At 46.8% G+C, this 17,088-nt stretch overlaps 1 protein-coding gene across 1 annotated transcript in view; it reads right to left on the bottom strand.

Moving 5' to 3' along the window:
- Positions 1 to 16,409, bottom strand: part of APPL2 (adaptor protein, phosphotyrosine interacting with PH domain and leucine zipper 2) — a 597,113-nt gene extending 580,704 nt beyond the window's left edge. Inside the window, exon 1 of the mRNA XM_086919274.1 lies at positions 16,053 to 16,409. Within this exon, the coding sequence (XP_086775400.1) occupies positions 16,053 to 16,106 (54 nt within the window). The 5' untranslated portion in view covers positions 16,107 to 16,409. The remainder of the gene's footprint in view (positions 1 to 16,052) is intronic.
- Between the last annotated feature and the right edge of the window lie 679 nt (positions 16,410 to 17,088).

Here is a 17,088-nt window from a genome sequence, read left to right on the forward strand (position 1 = left end):
TGTACTGCCAGCTTGAAGTCATTGATTGGCAGGAAGGGTTTCATCTTCCTCAGTGTTTTTATCTGGAAGTTTGCACCCTTTTTAGTGTTGCTGATGTGTTTTTACATATTGAGGTTACTGTCAAGAGTTATTCGCAGTGATTTCGCTGAGTCCACAATGGTCGGTTGAACGTTGAGTGCCGTAAGATGTTTGATCCATTCTTGCAATCTAGGGACTTGGGCAGGTGGAGCTATTAGAAGGAATTCGATTTTTAGGGCGTTCAGTTTGAGATGGTTTTCTGCCAGCCATGTCTGGGTATTCTTAAGCGATCTGTTGAGCAATTTGATGTCTTCTAAGGTGTAGATCTTAAGGTATAGTTGTGTGTCGTCGGCGTACATGCGACCCAAGCGGCCAAAACCGCCGGAACCTGCCTTGGGCTTCTGCGAACCATTCGCAAAATTCTCCCCCTCCTACCACTCGTGTCCAGGAAACTACTAGTACAGGGCCTCATATTGTCACGGCTAGACTACAGCAATCTGGTCTACCTAGGTGCGCCGGAAGCCACCTTAGCAAGACTGCAAAGAACCCAGAACGCTGCAGCCCGCCTAATCATGAGTGTACCTCCTAGAGTATCCGCCAAACCCGCCATTAAGGCCCTGCACTGGCTGCCAGTCCGCCAAAGGGTGGAGTTTAAGGCCATGTGCACGGCCCATAAACTAATCAATGGATCGGGACCTGCGGTTCTCAGCGGTCTGGTCACCCCCTACATTGCACCAAGGGCTCTACGGTCGGAGAACGAGCACCTGGCCAACATCCCTAAATTCAGGAGAACTCGTACTGGAGGCCGACGTTTCTCTGTCAAAGCGTCCGCTGGTTGGAACTCCCTCCCACGCCCCCTCAGATTGGAGCCCAACCACCTGACATTCAGGAAAAAACTTAAAACCCTTTTGTTCCCTAAATAAACCCTTCACCTCTCTCCCCCTCAGTAGGACTCAATGTTAACAGCGCGGGGATGCCCTCGGGTCACCAGGCGCTATACAAATTACTAAATAAATAAATAAACATGTGATATTGTACGTTAGACGTGTGTAGAATTTCGGTGAGTGGTTCCATGGAAAGATTAAACAATGTCGGAGACAGTGAGGACCCTTGCGGGACTCCCACAGTTACTGGGACTGGATTAGACATGGAGTTCTTGACTTTGAATTGTTGTGTTCGATTTTAGAGAAATGAGGTAAACCATTTTAGCACTGAACCTGATAATTCCATTCTATATTTCAGAAGATCTATGAGGTTCTTGTGTTTGACCGTATAAAAGGCTGAAGATAGGTCTAGCAGGATGAGTAAGCAGGTTCCACTCTGATCAAGGATTTGTAGCGCGTCGTCAATTATATGTGTCATGGCTGATTCGGTGCTGTGGCCTGCTCGGAAGCCTGATTGGTGTTTATTAAGAAGGTTGAAGTGATCAATATGACTTGTCAACTGTAGGTGCACACGTTTCTCCAGTAGTTTGGCCAAAGTCAGAATATTGGAGATAGGGCGATAGTTGTTCAGGTCCATAGGGTCGGCCGTGGGTTTCTTTAGGATGGGTGAGACCTGGCCTACTTTGAGGGTGTCTGGAATGCAACCTTGCGTGTCAACTGTTTATGTTCTTGGTCCAGAGAGGCAGAAGCAATGGAATTAGCTCTTTGACCGCGTTTAGGGGGAGAGGGTCAGTGAAGTGCTTGGCAGGGTCCAGGGCACCAAATATTTTGCCTATGACTTCTTCCGAGTAAGTGGCAAAGGATGACCAGTCCGCAGCATTTTTTAGATCAAGCTTTGATGAGTTTTGGGATGGTGCAATTGGAATTGATAGTCAGGTATTGGAATGTGGTCCCGAGTGCAAGATTAGATCGTTGAGGAGGTCCTTCTTGATGTTTTCAGTTTTCTGAGTGAAAAAGGCAGAAAATTCTTCACAGTTGGGTTGTGGGCATGCTATGTCTTGTGAATGTTGAGGTGCCTCTTTAGATTGGGTTTCGATTAGTTCAAAAGGTTTTTTTGGACTATTTCTTGCTTGATCTAGTTGGGAGCTGAAGAAGTCTGCTTTGGTGTGTTTGATCTTTCTGTAATATGCATTTCTCTTTTTCCTTAGAATCTTCAGGTGATTAATCGATGGAGCTGATCTCCACGTACGTTCAGAAGTTCTGAGAGATCGTCTGTCTTCATTGAGTATTCCATTGTACCAGGGGTTTGAATCTTTTATGGGAGCTCTCTTTAGCTGAAGGGGGCTACCTCGTTTATTATTGAGGTCATGGAGTTGAGGTAGTGATTGGTGAGATCATGAACTTCCGAGGAGCCTGCAGGGGGCCGGAGTAGGTTGTAGCAGGAAGATGGTAAGGAGTTAGGGTGTATTTTTTTCCAGGTCTCTTTTCCATACTTTTGGTCTTGTGGATTGACCAGTGTTAAGTTTCACTGTTTACTTGATGAAGAAGGTAATAATATGATGGTCTGACCAGTCGCAGGATTGGATGGAGTCTCTTTTAGAGATTATTATATCCAGGATTGATCCTTTGTCGTGTGTAGGACTGTTATAAATGTGGGTGAGGTCTAGGTCATCTAGGAAGTTAAGAATATTGACCACTGCATCATTGTGGTCGTCCCAATGGAGATTGAAGTCCCCAAGGAATATTTGGTTTTTTTGGCGCCCGGAGTTCGTTGATACCATATCCATGAAGTGTTCGGTGAAGGCGAGGTTGCCACCTGGTGGGTGATAGATGGTGTGTAGAAAGCATACTGGTTTGCAATTGCTGGTGATGTCGAGGCACATGTATTCACAAGAGGGGAATCCCGAGGCTATGGATCTGTTTACTGAGATATTGCTACAGTGTATACAGGCAATGCCTCACCCTGTTTTATCAGTTCTGTCCAGTCTGATGATGTCATAGATTGGGGTACTAGTATGTCAATGATTGGTGTGGAGGAATCCTTTAGCCAGGTTTCAGTTAACATTATCAGGTCCGGATCTTGTGTGAGAATGGGGTCAGCTAAGTCAGCTGCCTGTCTAGAGGCCGACCTACAGTTTAAGAGTATGCATTTAAGACGGGGCGTGCTGCAAGATGGAATGGGTTCCTGAGTTATGGGGACCCTTCTTAAGTTCTATGACTCCTCTAGAGTTGTGTTTGGTGGTCCTGTGAGGATTGGGGGTGGATAGTTGGAATAGTTATTGAAGTGGGGGGTAGTTGCGATAGTTATTGAAGTGGGAGAGAGAGGCTCCATGAGGGGGGGTTCATATGAATGTAGTAGAGAGAGTAGCTCGCTCTCCGAGAGCGAATTGGTGCTGCGTATTGGGCATGAAGATTTATTATGGGAGGGAACCGAGTTCCATCTGGGTAGGGTAGGTTTCGAGGTGACTGTTAGGTGGTTCGGGAGCCCTCTAGATTTGGAATGTCTTGTAGCTCTAGTGAGCCATAGTTGTCTCGATATCAGCTCCTCAAATGCATGAAGTTGCTCTTTGATTTGATGTAATGAGATCATGATCTCATCAAGTCTGGAGTCCGATGTGTTTATGAGTGGGGTTGGAGGCTGTAGTATGGGTGTGGGTGGCTGGGTTGTGGTTTGGTCGGGTTTGTGGTCTGGTGAAGATAAGAGTAGAGCTAGAGGGCAGTGTTACGTGTGCGGAAGGGTGGTTGATGGCTGATCTAAGGAAGTGGATGGCTGGGATGTGGGTGTGGAGAGTGTAAATGGGTCCAACGTGTGATCAAAGGGTGGCATGATTAATATGTTCTAGTACCTGAACTGGGGGGTGTTGGAGTGGAATGGGAGATGTACTTGCTAGGAGTATCAGTGTGCAGCAAGGAAGAAGCAGCAGGAGTGTTGTTTGTCGAAGGGATGATGTTAACAGGGGGGGGGGAGACTGTGATGTTGAATGGGGGGTTCAATATCTATTGAGGCTGCGTATGCTGCCGCAGTCCTGCTGGGCAGGTGAGGTATGTGTGGGTCAGTCTGTGAGATAGTGAATGTCCTAATATGTTCCAACATCTGAGCTGGGGGAGGAGGGCTAGAATGGGAGATATGCATGTTAGGAGTATCAGTGAGAAGTCAGGATGAGGCAGCGGGAGTGTTGGTTGTGGGAGGGATGATGTTAACAGGGGGGGCCGCTATGATGGTAAATAGGGGGGATTCATTCTCTATTGGGTGTGCGTATGGAGCCACAGTCCTGCTGGGTAGGTTAAGTGTGTGTTGGTCGGGCTGTGAGGTTGTGACTTGTGTCTCCGATGTAATTAGTGGTAGGTGTAATGGAGTAACTTGGGTAGTGGATGACCTTGGTGAGGTGTGTGTTGGTGTAGGGGTTAGTCAATGTGGCAGTAGCGAATGGTTCGAATGCAAGTAATGATTGGAATAAAAGTGGTGCGATGTTGTCAGAAGGGATAGGTGATGAACTATATTGTATGTTGGTGGTGGGGATAGTTTGGGTGGCAGTTTGTGGATTAACCACTTGTTCTTTGATAATGGGGAAGATGTTATCCAGGAGATTTAAACTACGGTCATTGGACTGCATGAGGATGGTTTGGTTATTGTAAATGGTGATGGTTACTGTCGCTTGGAAGAGCTGGGAGTTGGAGATGTAAATAACTAGGCCATGTGCGGTTTTCCTAGTGGAGTAGATCAGAAATAAAGTTAGGAATGCTTTCCTCCATTGCGCTTTTCTTTTTGTGTGAAAAATTATGTCAGGGGTTGTGTGCCCATTGTGTATTGAAAAGTAGGGGTCAGCGATGGGTGTTTCAGGGTGCAGTTTTATAAAAATTGTGTTTAAAACATTTGGCTGATTTCCTTGAGAGGTGGGGGGGGGTAAATAATGATGTAGGTGTGTGTGCCAGTGAGTTCCATGATATGAACCTTGCAGTTGGTGAGATGTTATGGGACGCAAACAGTGTATGGGGCTCAAATAATGGTCCGTGCTATGCAGGGTGATGGGCTTGGGTAGGTGGGTGGGCATGGGGGGGGGGTGAAGTAGCGGCTTTGGTGGCAACTAGATTTTGGTCGGGGGTGGGAGGGGGTTGGTTCTAGAATTGTAGTGATTACATCATAGGTGTCAGGTGCGGGGTAGGATGAGGGGTAGGCTAGGTAAAGGAAATAGCAAAGAGAGATTACGTTGAAAGACGTTTACGAAGAAATTCTGACCTGAAATAAGGAGGTGGAAAGGTAGGCAGTTTACGATTATGTGTTATATTTTTGTGGAAGGGTCATTCCAATATAGCCGCCTCCTTTGTAGAGAGCCATATAGACATGTATGTAGTCCTATGCCTATTTCCATTAAGGTGGTCTTATTTCACTTCCCATCCAACTTATGACATTATTAGTCCTTTTTACAGTTGTTGGGTTGTAAATTCCAAGCAGTCCTTTTTCTGTTTCTATTGAGCTAGTCTTGTTTCACTTTCCCATCATCTTAAGATGTGTTTAGTCCTTTTTCAGTTGTTAGGTTGTGATTAACTAGGGGTTGGTGATAATCACTGATAAGAGTGACCATTGTCAGGGGGTGGACCCCTCTCTCATGATGTTTACGTGGTTATTTGGGATAAATGTATTGGAGCACAAGGTAATCTAAAAAAGCTAAGGTGTATGGAGCAAATGCTACTTGGAAAAAAATTTGCACAGACCAAAAGGAAAAAATAAAGAAAACCAAAGAAGAATCTTCCAGCACACCCTTTTGTCAGTGAGAGACAAATTAAATGCTATTACTAGAAACTAGGGGTAACTTGCACCTAAGATCAGGTGGGCACACACTTAGTTAAACAATGTAAACATAAATTAGAGCAAAACTATACATAAGATATGTGTGACTTTACATGGCAACTTGCTGTTACTGAAGACAACAAATAGAACATTTCCATGGGATTTACACCACTCTTCAGAGGAATGACAATTAATATACCTACAGTGTGTCAATCGTACACAATTCATAGTGGGTAAAAGAGGAGCTCCAAAGTCTTATATCATGGATGATAAGGAGCCATCAAAACACTTGAGCTACATGAGGCACCAAAGCCAGATAGATTCATGGCCAACTTTTACAAACTATCAAGGCTGGGCACAGTGCGCCTCATATAAAAGTGGATGCCAAAATAGACAAAAAAATGTCGCTTTAATACTAGAGCCATTTCTCCCCACACTGAATCATCCAGATCGATCAGGTTTTATACAGGACAGAGAGGGACGTTATAAACATCCGAGGGGTAGTCCACCTGGTCAAGAAGGCAAAAATACATTTGGCAAGATTAAACTCCATAAATGTGGAGAAAGTTGTCAAACAGGTGGACTGCTGATTTCTAGTGAGAAACATTCAAAGCTTTGGGTTTGGCCTAACTGTCATTTTGATGGCTATGACAGGCTATCAGACCCTCAACTTCGAGAATAAATGTAAATATGAGATACTCAAGTCACGTCTACCTTGTGTAAGGGACACAACATGGATGTCCCCTCTCCCCACTTAGCTCTATGCTGAGAGCAAAAATATTTACAATGAGGATCAACGTGGATGGGGACATAAGGGCAATCCCCTTTGAGCAAGAAAAACACAAAATTACCATATTTATAGACGACATCTTGCTCTCCTTCACTTTTCCAACTACTGTGTTGAGCAGCTGCAAAATCACTCAAAATAATTTGTAGCAGTGGCTGCATTAAAAATAAATATCACAAACTGAAATACTCAATTTTAACATGCTCCAGGGTTAATTAATGCACTAGCTAGTCCTTTAAATGGATGAGCAAATCTATAAAGTATGTGGGCATAAATTTCATACCGAACCAAGCAGATGTCTTTAAAGCCAGCTACCCCATCTACTCTCTCCCCTATTAGACGATTTCCCTCGATGTTTTCCCTCTTTCTGTTGTGGATGGGGAGAATAAACACAATTAAAATGATCAACATGCTAATTATCCTTTACCTATTTCATGCACTTCCAGTTTTGCTCCACAAAGATTTTTTTTTTTAGAGAATTCAAGACCTTGGCAGAACACTTTTTTGACAGCAGCTTAGACCTAGACTTGCCCACAAAATCTGCACTTAGGGCCTGATTACAAGTTTAACGGTATGACCGCCAGAACACCGTGGGCGCAGTCTTACGGGTTTATTGTGCTGTGCCCGCTGAGATCTTGTGGCGGTGGTGATTACTTTTCCATATGTATCGATGCTTGTGTGAGCACTTCGACTGCATGTGTGTCAGATGCACACATATGCATGATACATGTGAAAAATACCACCTACCCATTGCCGGACTCTGGCCCATATTTGGGCAGTCCAGGCAATGAGTATAGGATACAAAAAAGACTCACCTGTATATCGCTGCAAACAGGGTCATAATCTTCAGGATGAAGATGCTGCTGTGAAGAGGGGGGTCTGACCGAAAGAACAGTAAAGGGGTGATTATGCACCCAAAGCCTTCGTTTTTGCTGACTTGAACTGGTGGTCCCACCGCCACTGTCATCTTGTCAAAAAGTCAACTTGTAATAAGCACGGCGGGGAAACTGCCCTCTACTGCCCTATAGCAGCTGTTTTCTCCGACCGTGACCCCAGCAGTCTATGGTGTGCTGGCGGTGTCTGCGGCTCAGCCGTGGTCTTTCCAAATGTAATCCACCCATCTCTTAATACAGCGGTCGACTGCAGGTATGGCAGTTCATGGACCGCCAAACTTAACCCATGGACCATAATCAAAATAGCAGGGGGATAACTCTTTCAGATTTTGGCCTAAAAAGCTGTTACGCTCTGAATAGTCATTCCACGAACCAGACAAACACTGGATACATATTGATAAACCTATTGTAGGAAAAACAATCTGGGATTTGATATGAATCACAAATTTCAATTCATCCACCAAAACCACACTAGATATTTGGAACAAGGCATTCTTCTCCTGTCACATTTCCATACCCACACACTCCAGTCCACCAAACATCCATAGAACAACCAACTCTTCTATATTTTGTAATTGTAGATCCTAAGAACCGCCTTTATCCTATGGAAATACCTTTCTTCCCAACTGGGGCAGCATCCTCAGTGAGCTATGATTCAATGAATTGCTTGATAGTTCACGATAGAAAATGGCTAGTGGGCGATGTATTGCCAACCTGTCGTCAGGTTAGGAACTGATAAATGAAAGGCAAAGGTTTATGATCTGAAGTGACCTCTGACACTGTCGCTGTGTATTTGGTGTAATGTTGCCAAACTACAAGGGTGAAGGAAGATCTTTACAACAAAAGTTAATTTGGGAGGATAGCACAATTTTCACAATATCCGAAAGAGAGGACATATATCTGATAAAATGCGCCAACCCCCTGCCATTGAGGGCAACTCAATTTTTTTGTATTCCCTCTTGCTGGATATACTGCTTAATCACACTCCCCAATTGCACACAAATAAAAAGTACAGATAAACTAATTTCACACTAGATAATCTTAGTCAACAACTGCAATGGTCTTCTAAGTTCTCATATCACACCAATAAACCCTGGCTTCCTATGCCCACTCAGCATTTAGTTTGTTAGTACCAACTTTTTCTAACAGAGGCATGATGCAATGTCAGGAGAGTAGCTTTTGAAGGGGTGCTTGGTGTGCGACACCCAACAAATAAATGCATTCTTGTCTTGCTAGTTGGGCCTGGGGGCTCTGAGTCGAGTCTGCTATCTCTGTGTCAGTTTTCTTGTGACCTTAGCCAAGAATGAAAGACGAATATTGTAAACGAAAGACAGACAAAGGTACCCATTTGGTGGCTGAATTTCAAAATGTGACACCAGATAGCCTGGAATCAATACCAGCTTGCCTCCTTGTCCAAATTGTGTGATCTTAGGCAAACATTTTATTTCACAGTACCTCTTCTTTATTTATTATCATATATAAGCACCCTTTTAAAAACTTTAGTTCAGGATGTGCGTTGCACAAGAAGCTCTTATGTTTGAAATAATAGACTACAATGTTACTCCATCTATAATACAAATTTAGGTAACATTTAGAGTTTATGTGACTACTGACTTGCCCCTTAGTTCACTAATGGAATTGTCGTGGGGGGTGAGCCACAAAAGTTGCTAAAAACTATCACTTTCAATAAATGTCTGTCTGTGCAGTGATATATTCTGATCTTTTTTTTTTTTTTTTTTGGTGTTCAAACTACTTTATTGATAAGAGCATACAAGGATACACAGCTTGAGGTGCCTACAACCCGGAGGCCGGCAGCAATAGCGAAGCAACAATACACAGCCGTGTAGCCGGCATCCCGGGGGCCCGGCGGCACATCACAATTAGAAGTCTCATCACAGCGCCGTCCGGCGGGGCAGTCCAAGGAAGGATGTATTGTAGTCGAACAGGTTTTGTGCGAGCAAGAAGAGAATCTCACTCCTAATTTTTTGTAACTGGTAGAACATGGAAAAGAAAAGAAAACCCCAACTTCCCAACGAGGTTACGTATGTGCGATGGTGAAATATGGTGCAATAACAATGTGTTGCAGTGGTGTAAAGTGGTGGGTCTGCTAGGCGCCAGTGTGCTGGGCGGTGAATGTCTCGGGTTCAAGGACCCAGGGCAGTGGTAGTCCATGGAGTGGCAGTGCGAAGCCGTCAGTGGTATGCAGGACAGCACTCTCCAGATGGAGGGGGGGACATCCCGTGGCTCATTGGAAGGAGAAGATGGGCGCAGGAGGGGAAGGCGAGGGGGGCAGTGCCGTGGAGGCTAGTACCTCCCGTTCCACGAGGAGACTGCAGGGGGCACAGGGTTCCCATAGGTAGTGGAGAATAGCGTGCACCATGTATAGCCAGGTAGTAATAAGGCGAGCAAAAAATGCTAAAGGGATTGAGAGGCAATGAGCCCATCGCCCGACGGTGCATCATCGACCGAGCGTTTGAGCAAGTAGTGCACCAGTGGGTCCCAAATATTCCTGGGTCTGCTCGTGAGAGGCAGTAATTCAGAAAAGGTGTTATGCTGATCTTGGCAATACGTTAAGTCAGTTAACCAGTCCTTGAACTTGGGCGCTCTGCCCCTGCCCCAGCGGCAGGCGACACGTCGCTTGGCTAGGAGGAATGCAATATCGACGAATTTTCTGCTCGCCTTGGATATGTGCTTTGTGTACCCAAGGACGGTCACCAAAGGATCAGCGGGAATGTCCTCTTCCACCATCTGCACAACAGCCTCGATGACCTGACGCCAGTAGTCAGCAACTTGGGGGCAGGACCATGCTAAGTGGAGAAAGTCAGCGTGGTCTGCACGACACCGTTCACAGCGATCACTATCGGCCAGCCCGAATCTGTATTTCCGGACCGGCGTGTAGTAGACCCTCTGCAGGTATTTATAATGTATTATTTTCAACCTGCAACTGGCAGAGATGCGAGAAGTCAATGCGCAGCAGTAATGCCATTGGTCGTCCGAGACCTCTGTGTCAAGTTCCTCCGACCAGCGCAGTCTGGCAGCAGAGACTGGTAAGGGAGCAGCTCCCCGATATTGGCGGTAGAGCCCAGAGACCAAATGGGCCCCATCCGGAGATTCCAGGAGGTGGTGTAGCGGAGGCAAAGTTGCAGGTTCAGCAGGGTAATCCGGAAGGATGTCCCGCATCCCCGCGCGCAGTCTTATATAGTAAAACAGCTCAAGGGGTGTGGGGGCATGCGAGCGGAAGAAAAGATCCGCCGGTTTGAAAAGTCCGTTGTGGAACAGGTCGCCCCAGAAGGAGACGTGAAGTTTGCCACAGAGCTGCCGGAACCCCAATTCCGATAGCAGGGCAAGGTTCGGATGATAGGCCAGAGGAAGCTTAGGAGAGTAGGGCAGCGCACAGAGGAGCCGCCGGGCGAGTCGCCGCCACGCGTCCAGGATGCATGAGACCGAGGTATTCGCCGTAGAGAGGGAATTCTCGGAACAGTGCATCAGACCGTTCAATGGAAGCGGGTGTGCAATCCAATCCTCCACTGCTATGTGTGGCATGAAGGGGGTAGGAGCCATCCAATGATAGGCGAAATGCGCTTGTGCACACAGGTAGTACGCCTCGAAATCAGGGATGTCGAAGCCGCCTTGGTCGTAGGGAAGGGTCAACGTGGACCACTTTAGCCGGGGAGATTTGCCACCCAAAAGAGCCTACGCAGTTCGGCGCGGAGTGTCCCAAAAAAAAAAGCTCCTGGATAGTAGGGGATATTGAGAAAAAAGTACAGAAAGCGGGGCAATATCACCATTTTAATGAGGGAGGCTCTGCCAGCCATTGAGAGCGGCATCGTGATCCACCTGTCGACAGAAGCGGTCAGTTTGGTCATTGCCACCCCGTAATTGGAGCGAAGCGTCTCATCTTTGTCCCGTGCTACGCGAATCCCCAAATAGCGCAGATCATCCTGGCACCACACCAACGGATAATCCAATGGGAAAGCACTCACCGCGTCAGTAAGGGGAAAAAATTGTGATTTGGCCCAGTTAATATGAACACCCGACAGGCCACCGAACAGAACGAATTCACGGAGTAGGGGATTAAGGTGTAATTCCGGGTACTTGACATACAGCGTGATGTCATCCGCATAGAGGGATACATCGATTTGCCGCTGCAAGCATTGAAACGCTCCCTCACGGTGCAGTTGACGCAGGCGGCATGCCAGTGGTTCGACCGCAATAGCAAATAACAGGGGAGAGAGCGGGCACCCCTGGCGAGTACCTCTAGTAAGACTGATAGGTGACGATAGCTTCCCATTGATCAGTACTCTCGCCGTGGGGTCCGTGTAGAGGAGGCGTACCCATGCCAAGAACAGTTTAGGGAACCCCATGCGTCCCAGAACCGAGAAGAGGTAGGGCCACTCTACGGAGTCGAACGCCTTGGTGGCGTCCAGGAACACAGCCGCCACTGGGATATCAGGGTGGACAGAGCGCAGCAGGGAAAACAGGGTGCGTAAGTTATGGGAAGTAGATCTGCCGGCCACGAAGCCAGACTGGTCGGGCAGGACGATCCTAGTCATTAGCAGTGAGAGTCTCGTGGCGAGTACTTTAGCAAGGATCTTCACATCACAATTTAGGAGGGAAAGTGGGCGGTAAGAGTCGCAGGAGGTAGGGGCCTTGCCAGGTTTCAGAAGGGAGGTGATAACCACTTCGCGCATAGACCGAGGCAGCTTGCCGTCAGCCAACGATTCAGTAAAGACTTCATTAAGCACGGGCGCCATAATATCAATATAAGCTTTGTAGAATTCGGCTGGGATGCCATCTAGCCCTGGAGCCTTCCCATTCTGTAGGGACATAATGGCCTCGCGAACTTCCTCGAGTTCAAAAGGCGCCGCTAGAAACTCCCTATCGCCATCGCTGAGCCAGCAGAGCGCTACGTCATCCAAATAATCAGCATATGGAGCATCCGCCTCTGCCTTGGAAGTGTATAGTGTGGAGTAATGCGCTGTGAATGTAGTCAGTATCTCATCCGATTCCCTAGTGACAGTGCCAGTTTCATCAGTAAGTTCTAGTATGGTATTGAGCTCTCGTGGTGCGCGCGTGAGTGAAGCTAGTACCTTGCCAGGCCTATCCCCCTCGCAGTATTTCCGGGCCACCCAGTGTTTGCCCCGGTATTTCGCCTCCCTGGCAGCCTCCTCTTCATACTTGGATAGTGTGTCCCTAAAGGTCGCCTTAAGTTGTGGGTCATCACTCGTCACCATTCGGAGCTCCAAGGCACGCAACTCACTCTCCAATGTAGTAATGGTACGCAGAATATCCCGCAGGATCCCATGGCTCTTAGAAATGCAGAAGCCCCGAATGGTTACCTTGAAAGCTTCCCATATGTGTTCCACTGATTCCACCGAACCCTTGTTTCTAGGGAAGAAGTCCCTGATCTCCACCCCCAATTCTGTACGAAAAAGCTCGTCAAGGAGCGCGTCTGGGCTCAGCCTCCATTGTGGCCTCGGACTATCCCACCCAGGAGTACGGAACTGTAGTCTAACAGGGCTGTGGTCCGAATAGGTTCTAGGCAGATGGTCAACCACCAACAGGTCCCCAATGACGCCACGGGTCACCAAAAAATAATCCAAGCGCGCCCAGGTCCCAGTGTGATGTGTGAAGTGCGTGCCCTCCCGCCCGTGGGGGTGTATCTGTCGCCAGGCATCCAATAGTCCACCCTCCTCCATCACTCCTTCTAAAACTTCCCTAGCTCGGGGCTTGTAAGAGTTAACCCCATCCGCCCTATCAAGTAAGGGCGCTAAGGCCAGGTTAAAATCACCTCCCCAAATGATATGCCGTGCCCCAATGGAAACGATTGTGCCCCACAGAGTGGAAAAAAAACCAGGTGAGTCAACATTCGGTGCATACATTGAGACGAACAGATAGGTGTCATGTCCCACCCGCCCCCACAATAAAACATATCTTCCCTCTTTGTCCGCTATCTCACCCATGCGGAGGAAGGGTACACCACGGGCGACAAGAATCGCCACACCTCTGGCATAAGACGAATAAGAGGAGAAAGCGCGGGTACCCGCCCATTTCTGTCCAAACGGGGCGTCCCTGCGCACGGGCAAGTGTGTCTCTTGTAGCAGAGCTACTTGTACATATATTCTGATCTTTTATAGTGAAACACGTATGTGTTTTAAAGAAATGCACTTTTTACATTTTTTTATGATTTTACCATATTTTTATATTCTGTTTTTTGGCCAACATGCCATTTGTTTTCATGGCAAGTCTCTTGCAGCAAGTCAGAGCCCTGCTTGACTAACTCGGCTTGCCCTATTATTTTGCCAGTGAGCCATTTTTCTTTAGGACTCTGGCTTAGTTAATGTGGCCGCCAATCACTTGATAAAATGATTTGTAGAAGGGGGACTACATACATGTAGCCCAGCCCACATGCACCAGTTTGAGAACTCTACCATCATGGCTTATTGTACCAGATTAAAAGAAAAGTGTGTGCAGTGAAAATACATTTAAAATAAGTGATCCTAGGGTAGGGACTCAAGGCTGTTGTGTTGTACATGATCTTACTCATGCGTTCCGAGGGAGAACTGCTCAACCCAGTGTGGGAAGGATAGGGACATAGCTTGAGCTGGGATTTGACAATCCTTAAACGCATTCTTGGTTCGGTAGTTGGGAGTTGTGGCTCCGAGTCAGATCTGCTATGTTTGTGTCTGGTTTTCAATTCGTGCTCATTTCACTAAGAGGTTTCAACTTGTTCTTTTGTTGGATCAGCATCTTAAAAGTATATAGATTCAAGTTTACCCCAAAAATGTAGTAAATCTGCACCCATAGAAATACTATTTGAATGGGTGCAAATGTACCACTTTTTGAAATTCACAAATATTGGAACCGGTAGGCTTGGAAAGCTGTACCAGTCTCAGGTTTCCGGGCATACTACTAGCAATAAAACACCAAAAAGGTGAAGGGATAAATGCTGGCAAATGTTATAACCAGAAGCAATTGCTCGGAGTAACATTGCAACCCATTGTTTTTCCCCACTGTGCCCCTCTACATAGATGCCCACCTAATGCAAATCATGACTGACGTTGTTACTCGTAGAAATAGTCTGTCCCAAACATCGCACCCCTTCACCCCGCAGCCCACTGCTTTTTAGTTGAGAAATTTGAGATTCGCATCCCTTGAATCTCACTGACTAAGCTACACCACAGTGCAAAGTAAGCAATTGTCCAGGGTTCCCTGGATAAGTGAACATCCCCTCTATTTCACCTATTTTCATATTTCAACCAGTTTCCCTCTTCACTGCCTACTTCGAGCTCTGACAACGTCTTTTACTTGTTGGTATCAACTTAAGGCTTTTTGGGGCCCCAGGCAAAACATATTTCAATTGTCTTTTGTTACCTAATGTTTGGTGTATAATTACGTTTTGTTTGGCATCCTGCGGGCCTGATTTAGCAGCAAATGCGTAATAAAATTCAAAGTTGTTAAGAACAGGGGCCTCCAGAATATGTCTTTACTGGAGTCCCAAATCCTGAAGGTGAATGGTGAGTTCTTAGTGATCAGAAAATTAACTAATGCAAATATTTTTCGGATTCGTGTGAACCAGCCACGGCTGTCTTGATATCCCTCTTTGGATGAGAGGAATGGCATCCAAACACAACCTGCTTCCACAAGAGGTGGGTAGGGGCAAGGATGACTACCTGGCAGTGTTTACTTTTTGCCAGAAAGTGAGGCTGGTAACAACTTCCCAGCAAGAAAAATGTGTTGCTGTTATGTATGCAAAATACAAACGTTTACATTTGTACTACCCATGGTTAAACCCAACTGAGGGGAGACTGCTCTTGGAGAATTAATTTTTTTTTAAAGCTGTGGCTGGGGAGAGTCGCCTTCTCCCTCCCCGGGGACCTGAAAAACAAAGCGCTTTCATCCCCACGGTCCACATCAGCGCGGATACATCGCAGAGTAGCCAGCAGAGGCCATGTTTTCGGACATGAAAGTTAAAATATTTTTTTTTTAATGCGTGGGACAATTACGCAGCAGTTCTGTGGGAATGCGTGCCAGGGGTCTTTGCAACCACTCACCACAACAAGCTAGTAACTATGTTTGTCTCTCTATAGTGTGCTTGTTCTCCCACTCTGGCTAGAGTTACAGTTGTTCGTATTCAGTGTGCTCTGAAGGAGACTCTCAGAGGAGGGGTTGGAGGCCGGGGGAGTACACCCCCACGTGCCCTCAACGCCCCCTCCCTAGGCACCCCCTAACAGGTCTCGGTTTGTCTTCCTGCCAACCGCACTGTCCTGCGGAGATGCCGAGACAGCAGAAACAGACTGGCATATTTACATATACTTTTCAAACAAAACGCAGCTGTCCACCCCTGCACCCCAACGTGAAGCCCTCGAGCTCCTCAGACTGGTCCGAGCTGCCGCGCTCGGGAGTTCTGCTGGGTCGGGGGGGCTGTTGGGGGCTCTGCGCAGACAGCAACCTCCCTCGCTGCCTGGAGAATGGCTTGTTTGTTTATCCGCAGTCTGAAAGACTAGTTAATATGCACGTAAGGGGGCTCTTGGGAGACGGCTGCATCTTTGCAATGTCCTGCGAGTCTCCAGTGAGGGAGGAGGGCTGTCAGGGGCCCTCCTGGCAGGGCCCTTTGGGCAGTACTGCACACTCCAGAACCTGTTACGCGCGTACAGGGTGGGAAAGGGGGGTTCGTGTACCTGCGGGCTGTCCTGTAAAGCCTCTTCCAGAAGCAGTCTGTCCACGGCCGGCATGTTGGACTGGAGCTCCCGATGCTGCTGAATAATTCACCTCCCCGTCGCTCCTCCGGCTCCACTGACACGTATTGTTTTGGCGCTGCTCTAATCGCTCTCTAGTCTGCAGCAGAGAGCTGCCGAGACTCACTTTTCCTGTTTGACCGGCCCTTCCATAAAACTCTGCTCGCACTGACATCACACGGTATTCGGTTACTTATGAGTACTTGTTCCTCTCGTACTTGCCATCTACGTCTATGTAAGTCGGATACTTCACTAAGCGGGGCAAACAGCAGCAAAATGGGGAAAAAACACATAACAAACAAAAACTACAATCCCCAGAAGTCAACGGACATCTCAAATACCCAACCAATCGGATCAATCGCTCCCACATACTGGCAGAGGATACTTCCTTTTAACTCCCACCCGGCTTCTGTCTCAAAATATAAGTAGTCTGGTCTGTGGAGCTATATTTTACCGTAGGAGTAGAAATATATTTATTATCAGTGAGGCGATGTGCTATTTATGTGCTATTTCTAGCTCTTGCAGAAGGCTGCGATCTGTTTGTTGTAAACCAATAAAGAACGCGTTATTTAAAAGCTTTTCCATTATTCCATAAATCCTATCCCATTGCTCAGACACAAAAGGCTGTATTTACACACATTGAATATGTGTTGTCAAACCGTAACATAAATGCAGTTTCCAATTCCAATTTGTAAATAATCAGATAATGTTACCTTATACATAGTCAATCAGCCGTATTGACATTAGTCCTGAAACATGTCAAAATGTTCGTGGTACCCAAGAGATATAGCTCAAATTATGTGTCTTTCAAGCTGACCAGTGATATTTACAAGGTGCAACCATGAGCCTCATACCACCTTCCCATGAGCGTGTGCTATCTTCCTTAACTTCTTCCATTTTTGGAACTGGAATTTGAAGAAAAAAAACCTGCAAGCACTGGGGAGGAAGCTACATCAGAGCCATTATGAGATCATGACAA

Source organism: Lissotriton vulgaris, chromosome 1_1 (assembly GCF_964263255.1).
Source record: "Lissotriton vulgaris chromosome 1_1, aLisVul1.2, whole genome shotgun sequence".
Taxonomy (NCBI): domain Eukaryota; kingdom Metazoa; phylum Chordata; class Amphibia; order Caudata; family Salamandridae; genus Lissotriton; species Lissotriton vulgaris.